Genomic DNA, 26,018 nt, shown 5'->3' on the forward strand with positions numbered 1-26,018 from the left:
TAAATTTTCTGGAACTTGATAGAATTCTGCATTCTTTTCACATTTTGTAAGTCTAACAGGGTCAAATCCCTAGGAATATTAAAATAACATTTTTTAAAAACCCATGTCTTTTATAACTACATTCTTTAATACTGCACATATTTTTCCTCTTAGACTACTGTGATGAGCCAATGGTTTTTCATTGACTCAATTGGTTTCAGTTATTTGTGGTCATTAGTTTTGTGTGTGTGTGTGCATGTTGAGGTTAAAAAGCAGTCTGGCTTTGTAGCCTCCTAGCCCATGTAACCTAAAATGTACAATTTAAAAAACACTATTTATTTAATATTGGCTGTACTGGGTCTTTGTTGTTTCACGGTCTCTACTTGCAGCAAGTGGGGCCTACTCTAGTTGCGCTGTGCAGGCCTCTCATTGCTATGGAGCACAGGCCTGTGGCATATGGGATCTTCCTGGATCAGGGAATGAACCAGTGTCTCCTGCTCTAGCAGGCAGATTCTTATCCACAGAGCCACCAGCCAAAATGCACAATTTTTAAATGTGTCTTTGCTTTCTAGTAACCAGATATCGCAAGGCCGTCTTACACCTTCCTCATCCCAAGCATGCAATCAGCCAGTTTTTCCTAAACCCCATTACCTTTCCATGGAAATTGATATGAGACCAAACTATTAGCACGAGAGGTGCTTATCTGATTTTATGCTACTAGGATGATACGACCTATAGGCCATTTCAGTAGACAGAGATGGAAAAAAATGTCCACCTCCCAATCTATCTCTCTATACACACACGTGTGTGATACATTCATAGGCATTTTTAATTTAGTCCTTATATTACTTCACAACCATAGTATTTAAATTACTAATTCTATATTTAAACTATAATTATGCCTTCTTTTCTTTTATCATAAATGACACATATAATTGTCACTGTGAAGCTCTTGATTTATAATGAAGCTAGCAGAATTACTAATTTATTTTACTTGCCAATAAAAGGAAAAAGATCCCAAATAGTGAAACAGTATGAATAGTAATTATTAAACTGCTAAATGAAAGTAAAATTTGTATTTGTACTTGTTTTGGTACTTAGAGTGCACCAGAGGTTATAGAGTAAAATTACTTTGGTTTAGAGAACTCTGAAATAATTCCTCATTCTGTGGCTTAGTGAAGTTCTGTCCAAATGTTTCCATTTATTTTTGGTTTGAAAGGGTCAGCGTTTGACATTTCTGAGTTCTTAATATTTTAGTTCTTGCTTTTTACTTTGGGCTATATTCAGCCACAGGCAAAGAGTAAGTCAGTTTTATAACTTCATATCATTAAAATAAATAGAAATAACCGTTATATTTCAGTCTTCTAAGTATTGACCAAGAATTTCATTTAGTTGTTTTATGGCTCACCTACAATGACTCTAGGCATAGCTATAGGTGTAAAATTTATATATGTGCATTCTGGACAAACCCGGACAAGCCCATGATGACAAATTCATCCTATTCAATTTCTCTTAATATGTTTAGAATCTTCATGTCTCTAATTAAATTTTCATTGTACTAAGTTCTATCCTAATATGAGAGTTTTTTAATAATCTTCTCTGTTCCCTACCCCTACCAAATTCACATTTCTTCCCTCTTCCTCCTTTCTAATTAATACATCATTCGTGCTAAGTATTATTACATCAAATTAAATAATTACTTGGTTTTACTATATATAAGCCAAAACAGTTTTCTGTGTTGTCATTTTCTAAATATAGTACCAGTTATTAAGATATTTTAACACACATCCAGGAAAAATGGTGTTATTTATTATATTAGAATGTATATATATATATTTACTATGCATATTATATTTATATATATAAATATTTGAATGATGCACTGTTGGCAAAGGAGAATGCATATCAGTGCAGATTTTTCAGGTTTAGTCAGAAATATTCTTTTAACTCATAAGGTCATAATTCTGACTTTTTTCTCTACACGTACATTTTTCTGTTATCAATATTCAGTGCAAATAGCTTGGGAGTTTTCCAAGTCATCGGTGGCTTTTGAATAAATCCAACCAAATAAGATACAATTTTCTTATAGTGTTGAAGGATGATTTTGACTATTACATGTTCTACTTTAAGGCTTTATCCACAGGTGAATTCTGATGTAGAATGATGCACTGGTGGTGGATACAGGGGAGTCTTGGTGAATGGAATTCCAGAGAGTGACAAGCTCTCAGGGACGGGCAGGCAGGCGTGCAGCCTGCATTTTCTGGGCAAGTCGCTGAGCTGTGCCTGGGGACCAGAGAAGGGGGCCTGCTTGGCACTGAGAGGCGATGCATGCGGGTGAGGAGGAAAGAGCCAAGCTTTTAGTTACGTGGGGCTGGCAAGCTAGACTGGAATCTGGAAATGCCCCAAATAGAAAATAAATCACTTAGCCCTGCGATGGTTCCTTTAACCCCAGAACTGTGCTGAGAAAGCGGCAAAGGGGCTGCGCTGGGAAGCACGTGGGCTTTCTCGAACTTTCCAACCGTGGTGGATGCCAGAGCCCTGCTGGAGTTGAAGCCAGGGGTGAACAAATGCTGACGCTGTGCACCAGTTCCCTTCCAGCCCCAGTGCCTTTAAGATCAAACACCTTGGCCTCTTGACGCTGGTGACGCAGAAGTTTGAGGTTTGGGCTAATCAGAAGTGTTATTGTTGCTGGTCAGTCGCTCAGCCGTATCTGACTCTTTGCGACCCCATGAACTGCAGCCCACCAGGCTCCTCTGTCTGTGGGATTTCCCAGGTAAGAATACTGGCGTGGGTAGCCATTTCCTCCTCCAGGGGATCTTCCCCACCCAGGGATCAAACCCAGGTCTCCTTTGTTGCAGGTAGATTCTCTACTGTCTGAGCCACCAGGGGAGCCCCTCTTTCTTTCCAAATTCATATATTTTTTGCAAAACAAAAGATAACCTTTATAGGTCTACATATGGAAACTTTATTTTCAATTAAATATCTGTAACTATCTTAGGCAAGTTAATTCAAATAAACAATTGTTTCTAAGACTCTGAGATAGCTTAAGCATTTTTTATTTTAACTCAATAACCGATGATACATTTTCACGAATCTGTCTGCGATTTAGGAGACCCAGGTTCAATCCCTGGGTCGGGAAGGCCCGCTGGAGAAGGGAATGGCTACCTACATCAGTATTCTTGCCTGGGAACATGCTATCCCTTGGGCTAATTATTAGCAGGTTCTGAATTATTACCAGGAAGGAAAGATTCCTAAGGATGGGCTTTCAGCCCTTTCCACTCCCTTTCCTGGGAGCGGAGGCTGGGAGATGAGCATCCCCCAGAGTCCTTTGAGTACTGGAGGGAATTTAACAAGTTAACTTATAATCAGGGGCACTCTTGAGAGTTTTGAAAGACAGATTAGAGTGAAAGCCCTGTTTCTGCTGTTTTTGCTGCTTCTGCTAGTAAGCACAGCCCTGCAGGTATTGAATTTCTCTGAGGGAGGAGAGAGGATTAATTTTAAATCAAGTTCAAGTCTCTGGGTATTACATGGAATTGGATATTGTAAGATTTAAAATTATATAAATTGAGAACATATTTGCAACTTTGGGCTTTGATTATGAGATCAGAAAAAAAATATATATATATATATAGTACTGCCATGTAGAAACAAGGGAACCACACCCCACTATGAATAACTTCTAAAGAGATGATAGTGAGCAACATAACATGGGTTCTGATTTCATGTCTTTGAGTCCTGTTTGCTCAGTGATTATAGAGACTTAATTTGGGGATCAATTTTCAATTGCTCTAGTGTTTTACTTTTAACAGGCAAGCTAAATGTTGTTGTGATATTCAAAAATTATTTTGTTTGGACAAAAACACACCATATAGGGACTTTCCTGGTGGTCCAGTAGCTAAGAATCCACTGCAGGGGTTGTGGGTTTGATCCCTGGTCTGGGAATGAAGATCCCACATGCTGTGAGGCAACAAGAGAAGCTCATGTACTGTAGCAGAGACCCAGTACAGCAAAAAACAAACAAACAAACAAACAAACAAAAACCCACAGGAAACAAACAAAACACATTCCACAGACATTTCACCTATATCTCCATTTGTTAAGTAGTTGGGAGTGGAAGGGTCTCTGAAGTCCATTTTTCACATAGAAGAGGGACAGTTAGAGTCTGTTTTTGTTTATAAGTTGATAGTTTAGTTACAACTCCATAGATCAAGCTTCCCATAATCTTTTAACCTTCAGTACTGTTTTATTTCATTTACAAACTTAATAAAATTTAACAGTCACTGTAGTGGGTTTTTATCATTCACTTCATTTAATTATCTTAAACATTTTAAGTGACTTTTATAAACAATATAAGTGATTTTCTTTTCAAGTCCTTCAACTTTGTACAGGACTATGTAACTCATAAATATAGTAAATTAACTTATTTTTATACTCCTTTCAAGTTAAACTTATCAGTCTAAATAAATTATTTGATTTTAGAATTTAAATTGAAATAAAAAAACTAATTTCTAATTTTTGATATTCTACTATGTTAAATTATGACTATTGCATATACTTCTAGTAGTATATTCCAAACAGTTCTTAAACATATCATACATTTTGATAGTATTAAAATATTAATGAAATAATAATACATCGTTTTTATACTTAATGCTAAATTTCCAAGAATTAACAGGTATTCACCTACATAAGAAAGTAAGATATCCCAAACAGATTGAGATCCACAGTAATCTGAGAATGCATGTCTACCAGAGTGATATTCTTGAAAATTGTGATTTTAAAGATTACTTCATATGATGTCATATGCTCGCGCCAGAATTAACTTTTCCAGCCCTGTTGGTTTGCCTCCCTTTTTCACTGGAGTCAGACTGTGATGAACACCATCCATTCACTGGTTTGTGTTTCTGAATGTTTCCTTAGCATAGGCACCTGGAAAGTTACAACTGTTTTTCAGAACTCAATAAATATTTTCTGATTGCCTTTCCAATAGCCTATCTCTAGTTTGCATTCCATTGAATACTGTATTATAGCCATCATTTCACCATATCCTCACCAGCACTGAATATTGCTCAGTCGTGTGGGACGCTTTGCAACCCCATGGACTGTAGCCTGCCAGGCTCCTCTGTCCATGGGATTTCCCAGGCAGGAATACTGGAGTGGGTTGCCATTTCCTTCTCCAGGGGATCTTCCCCACCCAGGGATCGAACCCAGGCGGGTTCCATCCTGCATTGCAGGCTGACTCTACCGTCTGAGCCACCGGGGAAGCCCACGATCTTTATTAACATCATCTTTTCCATCACCATCGTCACCATCATCATCATCGCTGCCAGTCTGCACGTGGGCAAAGGAAGTCTCACTAGTTGGGGTTCACTTCTTTCGTTGTAAGTGCGGTTGAACGTGCTTTGCATGTTAATTGTCCATTGACCTTTCGAGCTATTCCTCATCCAGTGGCTGGGATCCTGGCCGCTGGGGCCGACCAGCCGAAGGCCAGGCCCGGTGGAGCCACCGCCATCCCAGGCCCCACGGCCAGGGGGCGCTGCGACGCCAAGTCCTCCCGCCCCGTCCGGGTTGGCCTGGGCTGGGCTGGGCCGGGTCGCGTTGGGCAGCGGTGGGCGGCGCGGCTAGAGGTGCGGGCTGGGAGCAAAGGTTGGTGTCTTTACGCCCCGACCTCAGCCGAAGGGCCCGCAGCATCATGACGGTGGGAGCCAGGCTCCGAAGCAAGGCGGCGAGCAGCCTCCCGCGCTGCGGGCCCCTGGCCCGGGGGCGAGGGCGGACGGAGGGGGACGAGGAGGCAGCCGCTATCCTGGAGCATCTGGAGAGCGGGGCGGAGGCGGCGGAGAGCGAGGGGAGCGCCCGGCGCCCGGAGTCCCGGGGCGCGCGGAGGGTGCACCTCGCCGTCCTCCCAGAGCGCTACGAGCCGCTGGAGGAGCAGGTGCCAAGCGAAAAGCCCAAGAAGAGGTACCGGAAGAAGCTGAAGAAGTACGGCAAGGTAGGCTTTCAACCGCCACCAGTGCCCTGGGTGGGGCATCCGACGTCTGCCAGAGAGCTGAAGTCCGATCCCTACAGCCTGACGCTCTCAGCCTCGCTGCCCTGCCCTGCTCCCGCGCCCGCCACCGCCCTCCCGCCCCCCGCCATTCTCTCCTGGAGCCCCGGAACGGCTCCTTGAACAGGGCGGTGGGGCTAAAGTGACTGCGGAGAGGGATCGTAACTAAACGAGAGGTTTCCCTGCTCACAGCTCCCCGGCTTCCCCCATGCTGGCGGGTGAATAACATTACCAAGGGTCGATTACCAGGTGGTTCTGGTCCTAGGGGTGTCTTCCCACTCTCCTGTGTAGTCGGGAGGACAGGAATCAGTGTCCCTATTTTACAGATGGGAACACTGAGGCATTAGCGTGTTTCGGTGACTTGTAGAAGATGGCCCAGTTGGAAAGCAGGGAGTTACAACCCAGTTTATCTGTTTTCCAGCAACATCCTCTCAAGGACATCCCACTAGCTGAGAATTGTTGGCGTTATTCCCCTAAATATTCTCAAGGTGATTTCCAGGGCCTGGGAGCGCAACAGTCCCGAAGTATTCACTCACTGAATCTACTTTTCTCCCAGTGTGTTTCTCTGCAAACATACTGTCACTTGCCTGGGGGTGGGGATGGGGAGGGGGAAAGACAGAGAGAGAATAAGAATATAGGATACAATGGGAGTTTCTTTCTCAGAGATCAAAGCCCCAAAGCAGTTCCCAAGTTCTTCTGCCTGCAAACCCTTAAAGCTCCTGCTTCCTCAGGCCCCTGGAGCCGGACAAGGCAACAGGAGCTCACTCTGTCTCGGCCAAAGGGCAGGAGCTCCACCTCATTTTTGTCCCTCCAGTTATCTGTGTCCTCCAGCAATCTCTTATCATACCTGAAATTGACCAGTCTCCACACCTAGCAACTGAGCTTTGTCATCTTCTTTAAAGGTGCTTCAGCAGCTCTGGGACCAGTAAACAAGTAGGCAGTGGTAAAGTATATTAATAAATGTATATTAGCAAAAAGTATAAAATTGGGACTTTCAGGCTTAGAGTCATGCGAGGATGAATCATCCTTTTTCCTTTTTTACCCAGATGAGCACCAAAAAAGTCATTGTTTGCCTCAGTTGGTGAACTGATAAATGTGTGAATCCCAGCTCAGAGGCTGGCTGAGCTGAAGATGCTTTGGGAGTTCTAACAATGTGCCAGACATTGCGCTGAGCACTAGAGATCTAAAATGGGTATGATGTAGTCATGCCCTAGTGGAGTCTTCCTGGGGACACGCTGGCATATGGGTCACTGCCCTGGAGCTACATGGGAAGAGCCTGGGCATTTTATCTTCAGGAACGAGGTTGTAAAGTCAAGTTTTTCAGATCAGTGGTGACATGGAAACTGGGCACAGAAGGATGAGTCAGGGTTTCACAGGTTAATGATGAGGTACTGGTTCACATTCACTAGCATGATTATTATTAGGGAAAAAAAAAAACAGAAAATAGCAAGTGTTGGCGAGGATGTGGAAAGTTAGAATTCTTGTGAGTTGCTGGTGGAAACGTAAAATGGGGCAGCTGCTGTGAAAAACAATTTAGCATTTCCTCAAAAAATTAAACACAGAACTAATATATGGCCAGTGTATAAATACACAATAAGGACCTACTGTAAATAGCACAGGGAACTATAGTCAATATCTTGTAATGACCTATAATGAAAAACAATCCAAAAAGGAGTATATATATTGGTGGCACTGCGCTAAAGAATCCGCCTGCCAACGCAAGAGATGAAGGAGACTTGGGTTCGATCCTTGGGTTGGGAAGATCCCCTGGAGGAGGAAATGGCAACCTGCTCCACTGTTCTTGCCTGGAAAATTCTATGGACAGAGGAGGCTGGCCGGCTACAAGCCCGTGGAGTTACAAAGAGTTGAACACAACTGAGCACGTATGCTCTCATGCTCACACACATGCACCATATGTAATAGTAGTTCCAGTAATTCTACTCCTAGGTGTATACCCAAAAAAGAACTGAAAATAGGTACTCAAACAGATATATATGTATACATGTTCACAGCAGCATCACAATAGCCAAAGAATGGCAACAACTCAAATGTCCATCAATTGATAAGCGCGTAAACAACATGTAGTACACACGTGGTGGAATATTATTCAGCCATGAAAAGGAATCAGGTACATGCTACAACATGGATGAAACACGGTGCTAGTTGAAAGCAGCCAGACATACAGGGTCACATATCATGCATATGATTCCATTCATATAAAATATCCAGAATAGGTAAATCAAGAGAGACAGAAGGTGGATGGTTGCTTGCCAGGGACTGGAGGGAAGGAGAAATGCAGAGCGACTGCTTGCTGAATGTGTGTGGGTTTGCCTTTGGGGTTGATGGAAATATTTAGAAGTAGATAGAAGTGGTGGTTGCATACGGTTGTGAATGTGCTCAATGTTACTGAGTTGTTCACTTGACAATGGTTAATTTTTACATTATGTAAATTTCACCTCACCTAAAAGAAACAAACAAGAAAGAATTCCACCAGATAGAAAAAGGATGAGGTACAGGGCAGAGTGCCAGCAGAATCGAGGCAGTGACAGCTTTGCAATGTCACACGCTGCTTCAGGAGACCAGGAAGCCAGGTGAGGACGCTGTCATGTTAGAGGTGGATGTGCCCTTTCTGCCCTTCAACTCCCAGGGTGCAAATGAGCCACCCCTCTCTGTTGAAAATCCATGACATTAGCCAAGGCTCAGCTAGAAATGTAGGGAGGTGACATTCCCAGCTTTCGTCACCAGGCAAAATTTTATCTCACTTGGGTCAGGGGAGTAAGAAGATAACTTGACCTGCAGATAACTCCATGGAGGGGCAAAGAAAGTTCCTTTCTATCTCTTGCCACTCAGATCCATCATGCAGGTGCTTTCCTGCTTCTCTTTTTTGGAAAAAGAAAATTCTTTATTTTTGGCTATGTTGGGTCTTTGTTGCTGTGCTCGAGCTTCTCTCTAGATTTGGCGAGAAGGAGCTGCTCTCTAGTCATGATCTGAAGCCTCCTCACTGCGGTGACTTCTCTTGTTGCAGAGCATGGGCTCTAAGGCAGTTGGGCTTCAGTAGTTGTGGTGTACTGGCTTATTTACTCCGCAGCATGTGTTATGTTCCTGGACCAGGGATCGAATCAGTTTCCCCTGCATTGCAAGGCAGATTCTTAAGCACTGGACCACCAAGGAAGCCCCCCTGCTTCTATGTACAGAAAGGTGTTTGGCTTTTGTGAACTGTCCTAGGATAGGCCCCCTACCCTCTGCTAACCCGTGTCCCCAAGTAGGGTCACCCCAGGGCTGTTTTGGGTCCAGCGTCTGGCAGGAATCTCTGGGCTCCGACGGCTGGGTGCCCGGGACTCTTGGTGGTCAGGGGCCCCAGTTGATTTTGAAGTAACAGAATATTCAGATGGAGCCTGGGTTGCTGGGAAAGTCCCTGTTTTTTGAGTGAAGGAGGTGGAAGTACTTTGCTCTTACAGTCTGCTGGGTGCTCCGTTGCACACACAATGTGCCAAAGCTCTGACTCTTCTTAACGACCTTGGAAAGCCCACAGACTCCCATTATGCAGTGAAGGAAACTGGAGTTTCAGGAAGTTAAGCTCTTTGTTCAAGGCTGCACAGCTTGAGAGAAGCCGAGCTGGGCGTCAGGACCCTCTCCTGGCCTCTGCCTGTGCGGAAGCAGTTAGGATGGAGGCAGGAGAGGGTTAAGGGCACCAAACCCCAAACCTGCATTCATATAGGAGGTCATCTTTCCCAGGCACCTCTGGGAGCCACAGGGAGAGGTGTACGTTAAAAAAGTTACTAAATTTTGTTAATCGGGCTGCTTGAAGGGAGTTAGGAGAGGTGAAACACAGGGTGTGGAATGACCTTGAGCTCAAGAAGGTATTGGCCGCACATCTAAGTAGAGGGTTAGGACATGGGCCCTGGAGCCGGACTGCCAGGTGCAAGCTGTGCTCAGCCTCCTACTGGTTGTGTGACCTTGGGCTCTGCTCTCCTTTCTGCCTTGGTTTCCTCTCTGTCGCATGGACTGTGGTAAGGAGTGAATGAGTTCATCCACGCAGAGGTCTTGGAATGTACCTGGAATGTGATGACGGTTCTATGACTGTTGTTGGCTGTTTTCTAAGAGATGGACGAGAGGCCCCATACGACTGGTTCTTTTCTGATTTTGTTTAATGAGCTGTATCTCAGGGGGAAAAAATCAGCTCCCTGGAGACGGAAATGACAACCCACGCCAGTATTCTTGCCTGGAGAATCCCGTGGACAGTGGAGCCTGACGGGCTACATACAGTCAGTCCATGGGATTGCAAAGAGTTGGATATGACTGAGTGACTAACACTTAGCTGACCAGCCACCTCAGCTTTGTGCCTGGGATGTGAAGACTGGATTTTATATTCCAGGGAAAAGGGCCTTTGTTGAGAACTGGTTTCCTTTTAGAAACTGGATGTGGCAGGAAATCCCTGACATCCTTGGGGATTAGTTGAATGCCCGGGAACCCCTAGAAAAGCCACATTCCCTGTATTAGATTCCCTGTAACAGATTACCACAAATACAGTGATTTAAGACGACACAAACTTGCTTTCCTACAGTTCTGGAGACCAGAAGTCCAAAACCGGCCTTTCTGAGCTTCAGTCGGCAGGCTGATTCCTTCAGGAGGCTCCAAGGGAAACCGTTTCTTTGTTCTTTTCAGGTTCTAGAGGTGCCCCCCTCCCCGCCACTGGCGTAACATCTGCAGGTCTCTTTCTCTCTGTCCTTCTGCTTCTGCCACTGCAGTGCCTTCTCTCTGAGTCCTCCAGAATCACTTTTATAAGACTGGCTCTTCTTATTTGCATCCTTATATGAATAAAGATATAGGAATCCTTATAATGATCAGGCTCCCCTAGATAATCCATAATCCATGGTAGTCCCTCCAATTCAAGATCCTTCTTTAACTGATGTCTGCAAAGTCCCTTTTGCCAAATGAGGTGGCCTATACACAGATTCTGGGGATTAGGGCTCTTGGAAGAAGGTATTATCCAACCCTCCACACTGTCCTATGATCCCCCAGGCCCCTCTGCCCTTCTGAGAGATCATTTGGTTTGAAAAAGCTCTACTCAGATCAAAGATTGCAAAATCTGCTCCCTCCAGTGACACTGAATTGGTCGATGGTAATAGTTTGCATTTCTTTGCATCACATTTCTTAAGTTCTATGTTTTGACTATGTTCTAGCTAATGAGCTATTTTAGTAACATCTTTTTCTCATTGGCCAAGATGAAGTGACATGCAGTTTTTTAAAAATAGCAGGCAGAAGGAAGTGGATGTACAAATACCCATAATGTCAAGTTTAATGAAGGCCATCCATGATTCTAGGGGCTTTGCTTATAAAGGGTGCTCTGGACTGTTAGAGGACAATTTTTGTGGTTATTTCAAACAGGTAAGTAAAATTCTCCCACTGAATCTTATCACACATTTATAGAGATGTATCTTTTAGTAGCATCACCTCCCTACCCTGGACATACACCCTAATGTCCCATTGAGAAGTTGATGACACAGTGTCCCAGGAATCAGTGTCTAAAAAAGCCATCAGAATTACCTTCATCTCCCAGAACTCCTCCTTTGGCCAGAGAGCAACCAAAGGAAACACCCAGGCCCTTTCTGGGTACTGGGCATACTGTATTGAGCAGGACCTCATTCTGTTATCCCGAGGCCGATGAAAGCCAAGATAAGCCAGAAATCATAGGAAAGTACAGTCTTAAGAAACTTCCCTGAACAGACAACAAAATATCTTAGATTTTAAAATTACTACCACAAACCTAAACTACTATAAGTAAAAAGCAGCAGAGGTTATTTTCCAATAAAGCTAACTGATCTTTGGGGGCATTTGTACTGCTGGATTTGGTGCCAGGCACTGTTCTAGTGGGCTTCGCTCGTGAAGAACCCGCCTGCCAATGCAAGAGACAAGGGTTCAGTCCCTCCTGGAGAAGGAAATGGCTACCCACTCCAGTATTCTTGTCTGGGAAATTGCAGGAACAGAGAAGCCTGGCGGGCTGCAGTCCATGGGGGTCTCAAAAGAGTCAGACACAACTTAGCAACTAAACAACTGTTCTAAGTACTTTCCTTGCACAAACCCATTTAATCCTCTTTACCCAGTGAGGTGGTTACCAAATATTCTCATTATATAGGTGAAGACACTGAGGCCAAGGAAAGTTAAGTAAGTGACGGGGGTAGACTTTATGCCCAGGCTGCAAGCAACTGCAAGGTTACATCTGCCTTCATGAAAGAAGGGAAGTATATGTGGGGGTGAAGGACACAGACCCTGAGATGAGATATCTTTAGGACTGAAGTTCAACTCTGCCTCTTACCAGCTGTATAATTACAAGTAGACTTAACTCCTTGGTGCTTCCTTCTTGTTGAAGCCTAATAACCAGAGGCCTCTAGGAACATACGAGTAGCCAATCGAAGTTAGATTTGTCTATTTGTTGCAGCAAGGAAGAGTGTTTGCTAGAGGAATCATGAGTTCTCAAAAAGGAGAGACCTCAAATAGAGAGGTAAATATTTGAAAGATATAAATTTGGAATTTATCAGCATACAGGAAATACTCAAAGTCACTGGAGATGGGTGACATCACCTGTGGAGAAATTCTAGGCCAAAACATGTTTTAAAATAAAAAATAAGGAACGGTACTGAAGAATAACATTTTTAAGTTTGATTGAAGGAATAATCCAGTGAAGAAACCTGAGGAGGGCCATTAAAAAATAGAACAAAATAATGCCATTTGCAGCAACATGTGTGGGCCTAGAGATCACCATACTGAGTGGAGTAAGTCAGAGTCGAGTATCACATGATGCCACTTACGTGTGGGGCTTCCCTCGTGGCTCTGCTGATAAAGAACCCGCCTGCAATGCGGGAGACCTGGGTTCGATCCCTGGGTTGGGAAGATCCCCTGGAGAAGGGAAAGGCTACCAACTTCAGTATTCTGGCCTGGGGAATTCCATGGACTGTGTAGTCCGTGGGGTCACAAAGAGTCGGACACGATTGAGCGACTTTCACTTTCATATGTGGAAACAAAAAAAAAGAGAGAGAGATAACAAACGCACTTATTTACAAAACAGAAATGAACTCACAGGCATAGAAAACAAGCTTATGGTTACCAGAGGGGGAGGAGGGATAAGTTAGAAATTTTGAGTTAGCATATACACTACTGTACATAAACTAGATAAACAAGAAGAACCTACCCTATAACACAGGGAACCATATTCAATATCTTATAATGACCTATAATGGAAAAACATCTGAAAAAGTCTATATCTATCTATATAGATAGATATATAATATATCCTTTTTACAATGTTTCAGACATACAGCAAATGATCCTGTCATATATATATATAAATTGCCTGGAGACTCCCCATGGACAGAGGAACCTGGCAGGCTACAGTCCATGGGGTCGCCAAGAGTTGGACACAACTGAGTGACTAAGCACAGCACATACATATATAGATATATTTATATAGAGAACTGAACCACTTTGCTGTATATCTAAAACACTGTAAATTAACTATACTTCAATTTTTAAAATGTTAAAAAAATAGAAAAGAAAGCTGAAGAAGGGCTTCGTGTGAGGTAAGGGAGAAGTCAAAATGACTGTTTGATGAAGTATCCAAAGCGGCTGAGAGTCAGGGGGAAGACAGAAAAGTGCTCATTGGCTCAGGCAACACGGCAGTGGCGGATGGCCACGGCCAGTCCGTCCTGGATGGGTCAGAGTAGAGGACGAAGGAGTAAGGAGGGGGGAGTAGAGGCAGTGTGTGCAGATGACTCTTTCCATTGGCTTGGCGTGACGCGGGCAGGGCCTAGAGAAGGCTGCGGAATCAAAGGGACAGCTGAGCATATGTGTAAGCTAAGCGGGGTGACCCAATGGGGAGGAAGAGGGTGATGATGTTGGAGAAGGGAAAGCTGAGGGCAAGGGGAAGAGGGTAACAGCAGCAAGTGTCCAGGGAATGGCCGTAGGGGTACCTTTTCCCACTGGGACATGGCTAGGTGGGAGGAGAGGTCAGGGCGGGTGTAGACAGTGGCAGAGCGTGACTGGGCTCCCCAGTGACTTCTGACCTCCTCATCTAATGAGGATATGGATACAGTGTGTGTTCGTGTGCGCTGGGGGCTTGTGGAGAAGGGAAGAGGTAAGAAATCCTATCTGGGAGAGAAGGACAGTCGGCCTCCTGGACCAACGGACCAGGCTGGGCAGGCAGTGCTGGTGTCAGAGGGAGGCTTGCAATTGTGATCAGGGATTTTAAGTGGTCATTGGAGCTGGAAGCATTGAGGATGGACAGACAAGATGTATGATGACGTCCAGGTCACCTCCACGAGTGCCGTCGTCATGGAGACAGAAGTTGGGGCTGGGGAGAGAAAGGGGAGGGGCAACAGCACGGCCAGTATTAGCTGGTGGTGGTGGCCTTCATTCCTCTGTTGTGACTGCACTTGAATCCCTTGGATACCCTCTGACTGGCACCAAGCCTTAAAGACAAGGAGGAGGAAGAATGGATACCAAGAAAGTAAGGCCCAGCCCTTACCATTAAGGAGTGTAGAATTGTATCAGGAACCCCAAACCATGGGCGCAACAATGGCAGAGCTGTGGGAGACTTTAGAGACACAAAATGTGGATCAGAGCGGGTGTGTCCTGGGCTTAGAGGGAGGACGGGGTGGGCTTTCAGCTCAGGTGAGTGAAGGAAAACTTGACCCAGCCCTCCTCCGATCCAGTAACTTCGCTTGAGCAGAGGAGAGTGGGCTTTGTTTCAAATAATACAACACTGTTGGTTTGTTTTAAATTGTTAAAAATATGTATTTGGCTGTGCCAGGTCTTAGTCGTGACATGTGAGATCTAGTTCCCTGACCAGGGATTGAACCCAGGCCTCCAGCACTGGGAGCATGGAGTCTCTGCCGCTGGACCACTAGGGAAGTCCCCTGGTTTGGTTTTAGAACTAGCAGCTTCACGGTTGTCTCCAAGAAGATCTTTGAATTACCTGGAAACTTGTGGGGCTGGAAAGCCCTTGTCAAGGTGCTGAGGTCTGTTCTGGTCCCCCATGTGTTCTTCTGATGGGGTTCCATGTGGGGTGCCAGAGAGGTGGGAAATTGCTGACTTGCTTGTTTGCCCTGGGAAAGTGAGGCGAAATGACTCTGTATGTATGGCACAGTTGTGCACGAAAGATCACAAAGTTGCCGCATCTAACCCTTTGCTTTTCTCCTCTGTTCCTAAAAACTAGAACGTTGGAAAGGTTATCACCAAAGGATGCCGCTACATCGTGGTCGGCCTGCAGGGATTCGCTGCCGCCTATTCCGCCCCGTTCGGCGTGGCCACCAGCGTGGTGTCGTTCGTCCGCTAGTGGGAGCTGCCTGGGCGGACCCCGCAAAAATAATCGGAAGCCTCTGTTCTGGGAACAGTGTGAACCCAGGAGCATTTCAGACTTGAACCCACAAAATACTCGGAAGAGAAAAAACTGTCTTGGTTGAATTGGACGAATGTCATGGATGAGTCATCCTCATCCATCTGCTGAGCTTCCACACCTCTTGGACACAGGTGGCCCTGGTGGGCAATCCTGCAGAGAATTAGGCTGAGGTCAGGTTTGGGATTAGCAAGAGTTTGCTAAAACCAGAGCTCCCCATGAAAGATGGCAGGGGGTGGCTGAGAGGCAAACACTTGGCAAGAGCCAGTGCTCTGGGGGGGGGGGGGGCAGCGGAGTGGTGATTAGGGATAGGGTGGGAGGTGGGGGATTTTGATTTGGAGTGAGCCAATTTGCTCGATTCTGGAAAGTTCTCAGGCTGACAGAGCTCCCAGCCCGTGACTGCCTCAGTTCTGAGGGCACCCAAGGAACTGTTTGTTCCTAAAGTCATCCCCCCATCTCCTTTCTGCACTCCTTTACCACTAAAAGTTTAATTTCAGGCTTGAGAAGAAGGAGGAAAGAAAAATCTCTTTGAAGGCGCCGGTGCTTTGAAAACCATGTTGACACTGTGTCACGACTGTTTCAAGTAGATGAAGGCTTGTCACTTTCACTCTCTCTGACATGAATGTGCAGGTGGTGATGGGGGAAGGAGGATCAGCAAGTTCAAGTGCAGGTTGTTTGAGGGAGGGAGGGCTCCTAAGCGCTGCTGGGCCCGGTCCAGCCCATTCCAGCTTGGCCACACGTGGGGCTGGCCAGACCCCACCTGCAGGCAGATAGCCAGCTGAGGTCGGGGGCTTCCTGACCCAGCTATCAGGTACCATCAGCCCCGTCATCCTTGGCGTCAAACCAACAGCGGGTGCTCTGTCTTGAGAGAGAAACACCTAGAAAGGAAAGTGTATGATTTAGAAAAGGAACCAGAAAGTAGGAGAAGGTATGAAGGAAGCAGAAGAAGGGTGCTGGATGAGAGAAGTGGAAGCACGGGGACCAGCCCTGGGTTATCAGTGTTGGAAAGTCTTAGGCTCTGGATGTGGGCGAGGGGAGGCTAGGTGGTCAGCGGTGCCACGCTGATGCTTCCAGACCCTCTGAGGCCCATGAGCTCACATTGGCTTCCCTTGGAGTAGCCTTTCCTCTCCTGTGCTGCCCAATTTGACATCATCTCAGCTGGGTTCAAAAAGTTGGGGTGGGTGAGAGTCCTCGGCCTGGAGGATGAGCTGTGGATTGCCACTGAGTCATAGGATAGGGAAGTGCCCACTGTCAACCCCTACAACACGCCCCTGTTCTGACCTGGTTTCCAGAATAATACTTCCCAGTTCGAAATAGTTATTATGAACCAGTCTGCAGGCTCGGTGACGACACCTACTTGTTTCCCCGTGAAGTTTAACTGGGGAATGAAGGCTCAGTTGCTCACGCTTCACCCGTCAAACCTAGCTAGGAAGTGGAGAAGGTTGAAAGACAGACAGACAGATGGACAGAAAGAGGAATGAGTGGAAGGGAGAGTGTTGTAGCTGTAAAGCTAGGTTCTGCTTCATATCCTGGAGGCTCATCACTGAAGGTGAGCTGGGACCTAATTCCTGCATCATTCTTATTTGTGAGGAAAAGAGAATAGAAATGGCCCTGTGTTAGCACCAACTGGCACATTTTCACACATGTAAGATAATTATAGCATGCCCGGCCACACTGGGAGTCGGGGAAAAGGAGACATCAGTGAAAAGTAAAGCAGAGCTTCATTTAGTGGAAAAGAAAGTCACAGGAAAGGCAGATGGGGGAAGGAGCCTGCGTGGGTTGGGAGCACGCCTTCCTGTTGGCCCAGCGCTGCTGACTTGACCCAGAGAACCCTGTTGAGTTTCTCGGATGTGACCTGGGAGGGACAAGAGCGGCCAAGGCCCATCCAAGGGCGAGCCTCCCACCCCAGCCCCAAGTTAGAGACACTGCAAGGGCAAACACATTTGGCCCCGACGTTTTGGAATTCTGGTTAAGAATTAACCCAGAAATTTCAAAAGTCGAAACTTCCCAGAACCATCCCTGTGAAGGTCTGTGCACAGAAGATGAACCATTCTAAACAGTCACTCAGCTGAGTTGTCATTTCCTCCGAGACAGGGTACCCATGCTGCAGCTTACCTTTCTGCCTTTTCTTTCTCTTCAATTTTGTTTGTTTGTTTAATATCAGCATCCACACTCTACTAAAAATTGAATTTTAGAGCTTTCCCTTTACATGATTGACCAAGAGGCTTCTTTTGTATGCTTTTCTCATCATAGTCTGTAAATAAAAGACCTGATTTGTCTAATGTTTCTGTGTGTGAAGTTTTACTCCTCCACCCCAGAGAGTGAGGGACACCTCCCTGGGGCCCCCAGCAGGAGCCCAAGGCTTCTCCCCAAGACCAAGGGAAGGGGTAGGGACTCTGACTCCCTGGACAGAAGGTGGGGGTGGTGAGTTCTCCAGAAGCTCAGTAGAAGAGGTGTCTATGTAGGAGCCTCAGCTCATGCATTGGTTAAAAATGAATATTTCCAGAACCTCCAATTTGGATTTAGAGAGTCTAGAGTGGGGCCAGGAATCTGCATTTTCTACCACAGTCTAGAAGATTTTGAAGTAGTCATTGATCTGCCTGAACTGGGAGATGCTGGTGCCAGGGACAGCTGCAGGTTGCATGGGCCAGTGTACTCCAAGACGGGACCTGGGGTCACCCAGGTGTCAGTGCTTGACGAGCCCATGAAGCATGCACTCACTCAGCCCTGCTGGAGCATCCGGATGAGCTGACGGACCATCCAGGCAGGGTAGGGGCCACGCATGTCAACCCACCCTGAGGCTCATTACAAAGCAGAAGCCAGATCCCTGAGGTCCTCCGTTGCCTTGGAATCACCCATACTGGCCCCCTGCCCAGCACCTGTGCTTTGTCGGAGAAGCTCCAACTGGTGTCTGACCAAGAAGCACCCTGAAGCAGGACTTGAACTCACACCTCCCCGTGCATTCACCAGTATTCCTCCTGGGCATGCAGTGCCCTCAGCAGAAAGTGGTTGTGGGGCTGGGAAGCCATCAATGCAATTTTAGATTCAGGCAGCTGCTGTGACAGGTTTTGCACCTGTCATGCCTCCCCCATCCTTCTGCAAGAGCAGAGATGAACTGAATTTAACTTTGTGATGCCATCATCCCCCAAAATGTTGTGAAACGGTTATAGGCGTTCCTGTAAGTTTATTTTATAATGCCATGCCCTCCTCCAGGGGATCTTTCCGACCCAGGGATTCAAACCAGTGTCTCCTGCAGCTCCTGCATTGCAGGTGGATTCTTTATAGCTGAGACACTGGGGAAGCCCAATACAAATTATACACAGAGTTAAAACAAATGCCCTCAGCATCCTTGTATAGGCTGCATCTGAGAGGCTCTGTGATTTTTCCAAAAGCCTAGATGGTTCCTGAATAAGAAAAGCTCAAACTCCCTGACCACTCAGAGTGGAAATGGGGAAAAATTAATAATGCATGGCCCAACAATCCCACTACTGGGCATATAGCCTGAGAAAATCATAATTGGAAAAGATGTGTGTACCCCAATGTTTGTACTAGTCCTATTTACAATAGCTAGGACATGAAACCAACCTAGATGTCCATCAACAGATGAACAGATAAAGTTGTGGTACATATATACAATGGAATATTATTTGGACATAAAAAGGAACACATTTGAGTTAGTTCTAATGAGTTGGATGAACCTAGAGCCTGTTATACAGAGTAAAGTAAGTCAGAAAGAGAAAAACAAATTTTGTATATTAACGCTTATATATGGAATCTGGAAAAATGGTGCTGATGAACCTATTTACTGGGCAGGAATAGAGACTTAGACATAGAGAACGGACTTTGGACACAGCAGGGGAAGGAAAGGGTGGATCGAATTGAGAGCATAGCATTGAAACATATACATTATCACAAGTAAAACAGATAGCTAATGGGAGGTTGCTGTATAACATAGGGAGCTCAGTCCAGTGTTCTGTGACAACTTAGAGGGGTGGGATGGGGTGGGAGGTGGTGGGGGGGAGGTTCAAGAGGTAAGGGACATTGTATATTATGGCTGATTCACACTGCGGTAAGCAAGACAATATTCTACATCAATTATCCTCTAATTAAAAATAAATTTAAAAAATAAAAACAAACTACAAAAAAAATAATACATGGGATATTGTTTTTAAGAGGCAAAGTTGTTTCAAGCCAAGCCACTCCATCATAGCCAAAGAGAAAGAAAGTCTCTTCAGATTTTCTAAAGTGGGCACTGCTGGAACCCATTGGGTGCACAAGCCACATAGGAGCGGAGGCAGAGGGAAGAAGAATGGAGGCAAAGGCATAGGCTTGCCTGCCCAACTCCCCAGGGGTGCCTGGTGCCCTGCACCCTGCGGTTCCATCTAGAGACAGACTTTTGGACCAGAACCCACCACCTTCCAGCACTGGCTTTGCTTTTTTTAAAGGTGTTTCTCAGGTGATTCCTCTTGCAGCATCTGTTGACAAGGCTCTAAATAAATGTATCTGGTTCAAAGCAGACAGAAGAATCAGGGCAAATGTGCTAACAGACAGACAAAGAGCTGAGAGGGCATGCTTTCTTCCCTTGCTTGCCCTGTAATTCCAGAGTGAATCGCTTCCATGCAGACTAGCTTTCCTCATTGAGAGTGAAGGGAGATGACTTGTATTGTTTTTGTTTGTGTTTGTATGGAAGATATTTAGAATTGCTGCAGAAGTAGAAAGTGCTGATATAACCTTTCTTTTCCTTCCCTCCTTTCCCCAGGGAGACCTATCCATCAGAAAAACCCTTTACTTGTTCAACTTCATTAATCATTTAAAGAGTCTTGAGTTAGGTATTTGGCTTCCCATGTGGCTCAGTGGTAAAGAATTTGCCTGTCAATGCAGGAGACACAGGAGATGTGGGTTTGATCCCCAGTTGAGAAGATCCCCTGGAGTAGGAAATGGCAACCTGCTGCAGTATTCTTGCCTCAAAAATTCCATAAACAGAGGAACCAGGCGGGCTACAGTCCATGGAGTCACAAAAGAGTCAGGCATGACCTAGCAACTGAGCAAGCACGCACAAGTTAGGGATTATCACGCCCACAGGAAAGGAGCTAGGAAGCAAAGACATTTTATATTGTGGGCGATGGTTTGTGTATTTTGAGGTCTTTGGAGTTGAAAAGGGCATAGATGATTTATGCATTTTTTGTCATCACCATCGTTTTTCCAAACAAAATCAGACTTGAATTTCTCTTTCATTTTCATTTCAGTGAATCAATGAGCTGCTCCTGTGGTTGGACTCCATGCTACCTACTCCCCCGGTCATGGCTTTGTTGTCAGCAGGATCAGAGAGGGGAACCAAGATGCAGCAAAAACATCTACTAGATACTAGGCTGTAAAGAAAAAAATGTCACCTGTCATTCAAGTTCTGCAAGGGTCAAGCCATCGACCACTGCAGATGCCCAACTATAGTGCACTGCCCCGAGGGGAGTTCATGATGGAGAAAAGCAGGAAGCAACCTGTGCTTTGGATATACTGGCTCAACAGTTAACATGCATATCTAAGGAAAAATTTCAGTGACCTAAGATTCTCCCATCTTCTCATGCATCAGTTCAGTTCAGTCGCTCAGTCGTGTCCGACTCCTTGCGATCCCATGACTCGCAGCATGCCAGGCCTCCCTGTCCATCACCAACTCCCGGAGTTCACTCAGACTCACGTCCATCGAGTCAGTGATGCCATCCAGCCATCTCACCCTCTGTCGTCCCCTTCTCCTCCTGCCCCCAATCCCTTCCAGCATCAGAGTCTTTTCCAATGAGTCAACTCTTCGCATGAGGTGGCCAAAGTACTGGAGTTTCAGCTTTAGTATCATTCCTTCCAAAGGAATCCCAGGACTGATCTCCTTCAGAATGGACTGGTTGGATCTCCTTGCAGTCCAAGGGACTCTCAAGAGTCTTCTCCAACACCACAGTTCAAAAGCATCAATTCTTCGGTGCTCAGCTTTCTTCAGAGTCCAACTCTCACATCCATACATGACCACAGGAAAAACCATAGCCTTGACTAGACAGACCTTCTCATGCATAGAAAAGCACTAAAATCATTAACTTGAAACGTCTGATCTTTGTGATTATCAATCATATTTTTATGCTTGATTGCATGTTTTCCCCAGCAAAAAGAAAAGAGCATACATTTTCATCTTTTAACTTGGAATTTTAATTATGTGCATAAATAGCAACAGGAGAATGAGGAGTTCTAAGGTTTATACTTTATCTTCAGGTGGTTAGCTCACTTATGGTATGGGATCACTCCAGATAGCAAAGAGACCCAGTATAATTCTCCTGGCTCCTCCCTTACCTCTTGGTGGGCTGTCCTGAGATCAAAGACTGAGCCTGGAGTCAGTGACAGAGATATCAATGGTTTGAAGGCTAGGGGAATGTCTGAAGCAAGGTCCTGCGGTGACACGCTTTGCTCCCATGGGCAGAAGGAGGTTAGCAGTTACAGGGGGAGTTAGGTCAGGTTGGCACAATGGTTACCAGGGAAATTTGCAAGGCGGTATGCCCTTCACTGCCCCTTTCATAAGCTGTTGGGAACAATCTTTAGCTGAGGCCTGAGACAAGTATGTAGGAAGCTCAGTCACATGAGTAGGCTGTAGGTGAAGCAGGCACTGGTCCAGCAGAAGGTGGGGGTGGGTGGGGATGTACAGGGAGCATGAGAACAGCTCTCTTGAGTGGCCCGACCATACACCTCTTCAGAGCAGTTCCTCAGAGCTTGCTGAGAAGCTGTCTCCTGGGCTATAGTCCTCAGTAAGATTCATGAATAAAACTTAACTCACAGCTTCTGCTATTTGCATTTTTCTTTCAGTCAATAAGGCATTGTGCTGGGTGGCTTCATGTTATTGTTGTTTAGCCACCAATTCATGTCCAACTCTGTGACTCCAAGGACTGTAGCCCGCCAGGCTCCTCTGTCCATGGGGATTCTCCAGGCAAGAATACTGAAGTGGGCTGCCATTTCCTCCTCCAGGGGACCTTCCCAACCCAGGGATTGAAAATGCGCCTCCTGCATTGGCAGGTGGATTCTTTACCACTGAGTCACCCGGGAAGCCCATGGTTTCATGACATCCATTTAATTACCCATTTTATCTCCTTCTCATTAACAAAATCAACATGATAGCTATTATTATTATCTGAGTTTTATGGATAATGAAACTGAAGCTCAGAGAAGGTAAGGAATTCTGCTCTGATGCTGTGGCCAGGAAGCCTGAAACCAGGACCCGCAGCTTCCCTTTTTGGCCAGTTTCAGTGGCTTCTCGTTTCCTTTCCTCTCAGGCTCCTGTTACCACCAGCAACCATGAGGAAGAGCGATGCTTTAAATGGAATTACATCCAACGTGCGCTCCTGCTTCTGACATTATGGATCCAGGTAGTTAAAAAACCCTCCAAAAAAAATAATTATGAGGGAGACTTTCCCTGGTGGTTCAGTGGCTAAGACTCTGAGCTTCCAATGCAGGAGGCTCAGGTTCGATTTCTGGTCAGGGAACTATATCCCACATGGTGTAATGAAAGAGTTCCCATGCTGCAGCTAAAGATCCTGCATGCCACGACTAAGACCCAGCACAGCCAAATTAATAAACAAATATTTTTAAAATATATTTAAAAATTATATTAAATTTAATAAAATTTAATTTAATTAATAAATTAATACAACTTAATTTAATTAATAAATTTTAATTTAATTAATAAAATTAATCTTATTAAAAATTTAAAATATTGAAATTAAAAATATTTAAAAATATATTTTAAAACACATCGAGGTGCTTACCCTCCCATCATACTCTGGATTCTTGAGATGCTGTGCTTGCTAGGTTGCCACTTTGCCATGGTCAAGGCACAGAGTGGGGACAAGGGGCTGGACAGCAGAAGGGATCTGTGACCCCGAATCAGTGTGGTTGAATTTATTTTGCCAAACTCAAATCATGCTTGGCATGATTTCTGCAGCCACAGCTACTATTCTCATTGACTGGTAACTATGCTTCCATGGAGCAGTCCTCCCTTGTTTGTCCCTGGGTCCCTGGGCCACGTGCCAAAGCCCCAAGGGTAGCAGGAAGCCACCCTGTAGGACAGGAATAGTGCTGGCATCCTCCAGCCCTGTGACCCTGGGCAAGCTCCTCTCCATGTGTCCTGACCTGTGGGAGGGAAGGAAAAGAAGGCCTGAGAGATGGAGGAGGTGTGGGGGAAAACTGCAATGGAGGAATCCGGCAGCATGGAGGGGTGGGGAAGGGGAGACAGCCTGCCACCCCATTTGCCGTTAGTGTTTTTCTCTATTACCCCGAAACACATCCTTTTCTGCTCTGAGTGGCTTCCAGGGTCCTCCAGATCACATGAGAGCCCCAACTAACCCTTTGCTGGAAAACAAACCCAGACTGCAGGAGAGCTGGGCTGGGCTGGGGGTGTGAGTGCAAGAGTGGTAGGAGGGACAGGATCACCGGCTGCAGAGAACGGAAAGGACAGGAAAGGTCTGTTTACAGCTTCTAGTCTCTTCCAGCCATGAGGAAGGACTCTGAACTTTCACCCTGAATGTTTTTTTTTTTTCAGTTTTATTTGCCAGTGGCCTTGTTTCCAAACACCTAGACTGGCCTCATCTGTAACGTGCGGATCCAGAAGTCCTGACAATCCTCTGGGGCACAGAGTGTTCAGAAGACAAACAGGCAGCCTGAACACCAGTGGGAAAGCTCAGGAGGATGTGGGAGGGTTGGAGACTCTTCCCTCCCACCATATAGCTGCAGGGGAACTACTAGCTAGGTATTATAAACTGTGAGGACCGGGGAGGCAAATACACACTTTCGTTAAATCACCCAAGGAGTCTCTTTGCTTATGTTCATTCATTTGTTCAAAACATATTTTTGATTGAAATATACCTGATGTATTGTGTAAATTTATGGTATACACTATGTTGGTGTGATACATTTATATACTGGACTATGATTGCCATTGTAGCCGTAGTTAGCGTCTCTGTCACCTGTCACATAATTATCTGTGTGTGTGTGTGTGTATGTGTGTGTGTGTGTGTGTGCATGTGGTGGGAGCAATTAAGACCTAGTCTCTAAGTTGGATCATTACAGTACAATATATATATATTTTTTAACAGTACAATGATGTTGTCTATATTCACTAGACTGTGCATTAGGTCTCCAGGACTTAGATATCTACTAGTGGCAAGTCTGTGCCTCTAAACAGGTGGTGCTAGTGGTAAAGAATCCTCCTGCCAATGCAGGAGACACAGGAGATGCAGGTTCAATCCCTGGGTCAGGAAGATCCCCTGGAGAAGGAAATGGCAACCCACTCCAGTATTCTTGCCTGGAAAAATCTCATGGATTTTTTTCTTTCCCTCCCACAGGGCTACAGTCCATGTGGTCACAAAGAGCTGGACATGACTGTGCCACTAAGCACATAGGCCCTTAAACAACATCGCTCTCATTCTTTTGCCCCCGGGCCCTGGAAATCACCATTTTGCTTTCTGGTTTTACAAGGTTAGCTTTTTTTTTAGATTCCACATGTAAGTGAGATCACACAGTATCTGTTTTTCTCTGTCTGACTTAGTTCACTCAGCATGAGATTCTCAAGGTCCGTCGTGTTGTCACAAATAGCAGGATTTCCTTCTTTCTCATGGCTGAATGAATAGTCCATTGTATGTGGATATCACATCTTTACTACAAATACATTTCGAGTGTTTGCTGTGTTCTGTGTTGACTGAAAAAAAGAAAATACATGAGACCTGTGAGTTAAGTTTTACTGGGGGCAGAATGAGGACTCTAACCCAGAAGATAGCCTCTCAGATGGCTCTGGGAACTGCTCCAAGGAGATGGGGGAGGTCAGTATATATGTGATTTTGATGAAGGAAGATGCAGGCAAGCTCACATTTTGGCAGGTTGCTGCTAGTCACCTGGAGCAGATGTCTTTTGTGCTTTTCTAGATGGGACAAGATGCAAGAATTTGGGTTCATAAAATCTTCTCCTGAGTATATCTAATTATCTGAGAGTCTGTTCTGCCCATTTTTCCAAGAGCGCATCTTGCTTCATTCCTGATCTCTGCCCTGAACTCCTTTCGGGGGGAGTGTTGAAGGTCAGCGACTACAGGGGCTGTTGACTTCATCCTTGCACAAGCAGATGGCGAGTGTCAGTTTCTAGTCAGCAGCCGGCACCATGCTAGGTGCTGGGACTGCTCCACTGGAGGCATCGGGACGAGGGATTCTGCTCTGTACCCCAGTGGCAGACAGGCCGTTGCAGATTCATGGGCAGGGTGGTTATTGGGGCCGCCTTGGGATCAATCCCCAAGGAGAAGGGGGCATGCACCTTTAGTTGAAGCTGCTCTCAGGGGCTGAGGCAATCCTGAAAGGGCTCTTCACTGAAAAGCTGTCTGCACGCAGTACTCCCTGCAGACACATGTGGGTGGTACCTTGCTGTGTCTATACCCTCTGACACCGCCCCACTACCCACGTTGTAGAGTTATTCGAAGGAGTTGTCCTTGCTGTTGTTCAGGCACTCTTTGTAGCCCACCAGGCTCCTCTGTCCATGGGATTCTCCAGGGGAGAATCCTGGAGTGGGTTGCCACTTCCTTCTCCAGGGGATCTTCCCTAC

The 26,018-nt window shown here is 45.6% G+C and overlaps 1 protein-coding gene across 2 annotated transcripts; it reads left to right on the top strand.

Moving 5' to 3' along the window:
• C16H1orf115 (chromosome 16 C1orf115 homolog) lies at positions 5,523 to 24,257 on the top strand. 2 transcript variants are annotated; one of them, XM_018060175.1, is made up of 3 exons: positions 5,523 to 5,968; positions 22,712 to 22,804; positions 23,977 to 24,257. In XM_018060175.1, the coding sequence occupies exons 1-3, from the start codon at positions 5,672 to 5,674 to the stop codon at positions 24,010 to 24,012; spliced, it is 426 nt and encodes a 141-aa protein (XP_017915664.1). In that variant the 5' UTR covers positions 5,523 to 5,671; the 3' UTR covers positions 24,013 to 24,257. The 2 variants fall into 2 exon arrangements, with proteins under 2 accessions (XP_017915664.1, XP_017915665.1); XM_018060176.1 differs by lacking the exons at positions 22,712 to 22,804; positions 23,977 to 24,257 and adding an exon at positions 15,234 to 17,697 and having other exon boundaries at positions 5,538 to 5,968.

This window comes from Capra hircus, chromosome 16 (genome assembly GCF_001704415.2).
Source record: "Capra hircus breed San Clemente chromosome 16, ASM170441v1, whole genome shotgun sequence".
In the NCBI taxonomy this organism is placed as follows: Eukaryota; Metazoa; Chordata; class Mammalia; order Artiodactyla; family Bovidae; genus Capra; species Capra hircus.

What these genes read in the sequence shown, in the direction of transcription:
- C16H1orf115 (XM_018060175.1), top strand. Translation starts at nt 5,672, where the DNA reads ATGACGGTGGGAGCCAGGCTCCGAAGCAAGGCGGCGAGCAGCCTCCCG. An exon ending in AGCTGAAGAAGTACGGCAAG is followed by an intron (nt 5,969 to 22,711) that starts GTAGGCTTTCAA and finishes CTTTCCTCTCAG; the next exon opens with GCTCCTGTTACCACCAGCAA. An exon ending in TTCTGACATTATGGATCCAG is followed by an intron (nt 22,805 to 23,976) that starts GTAGTTAAAAAA and finishes TTTTTTTTTCAG; the next exon opens with TTTTATTTGCCAGTGGCCTT.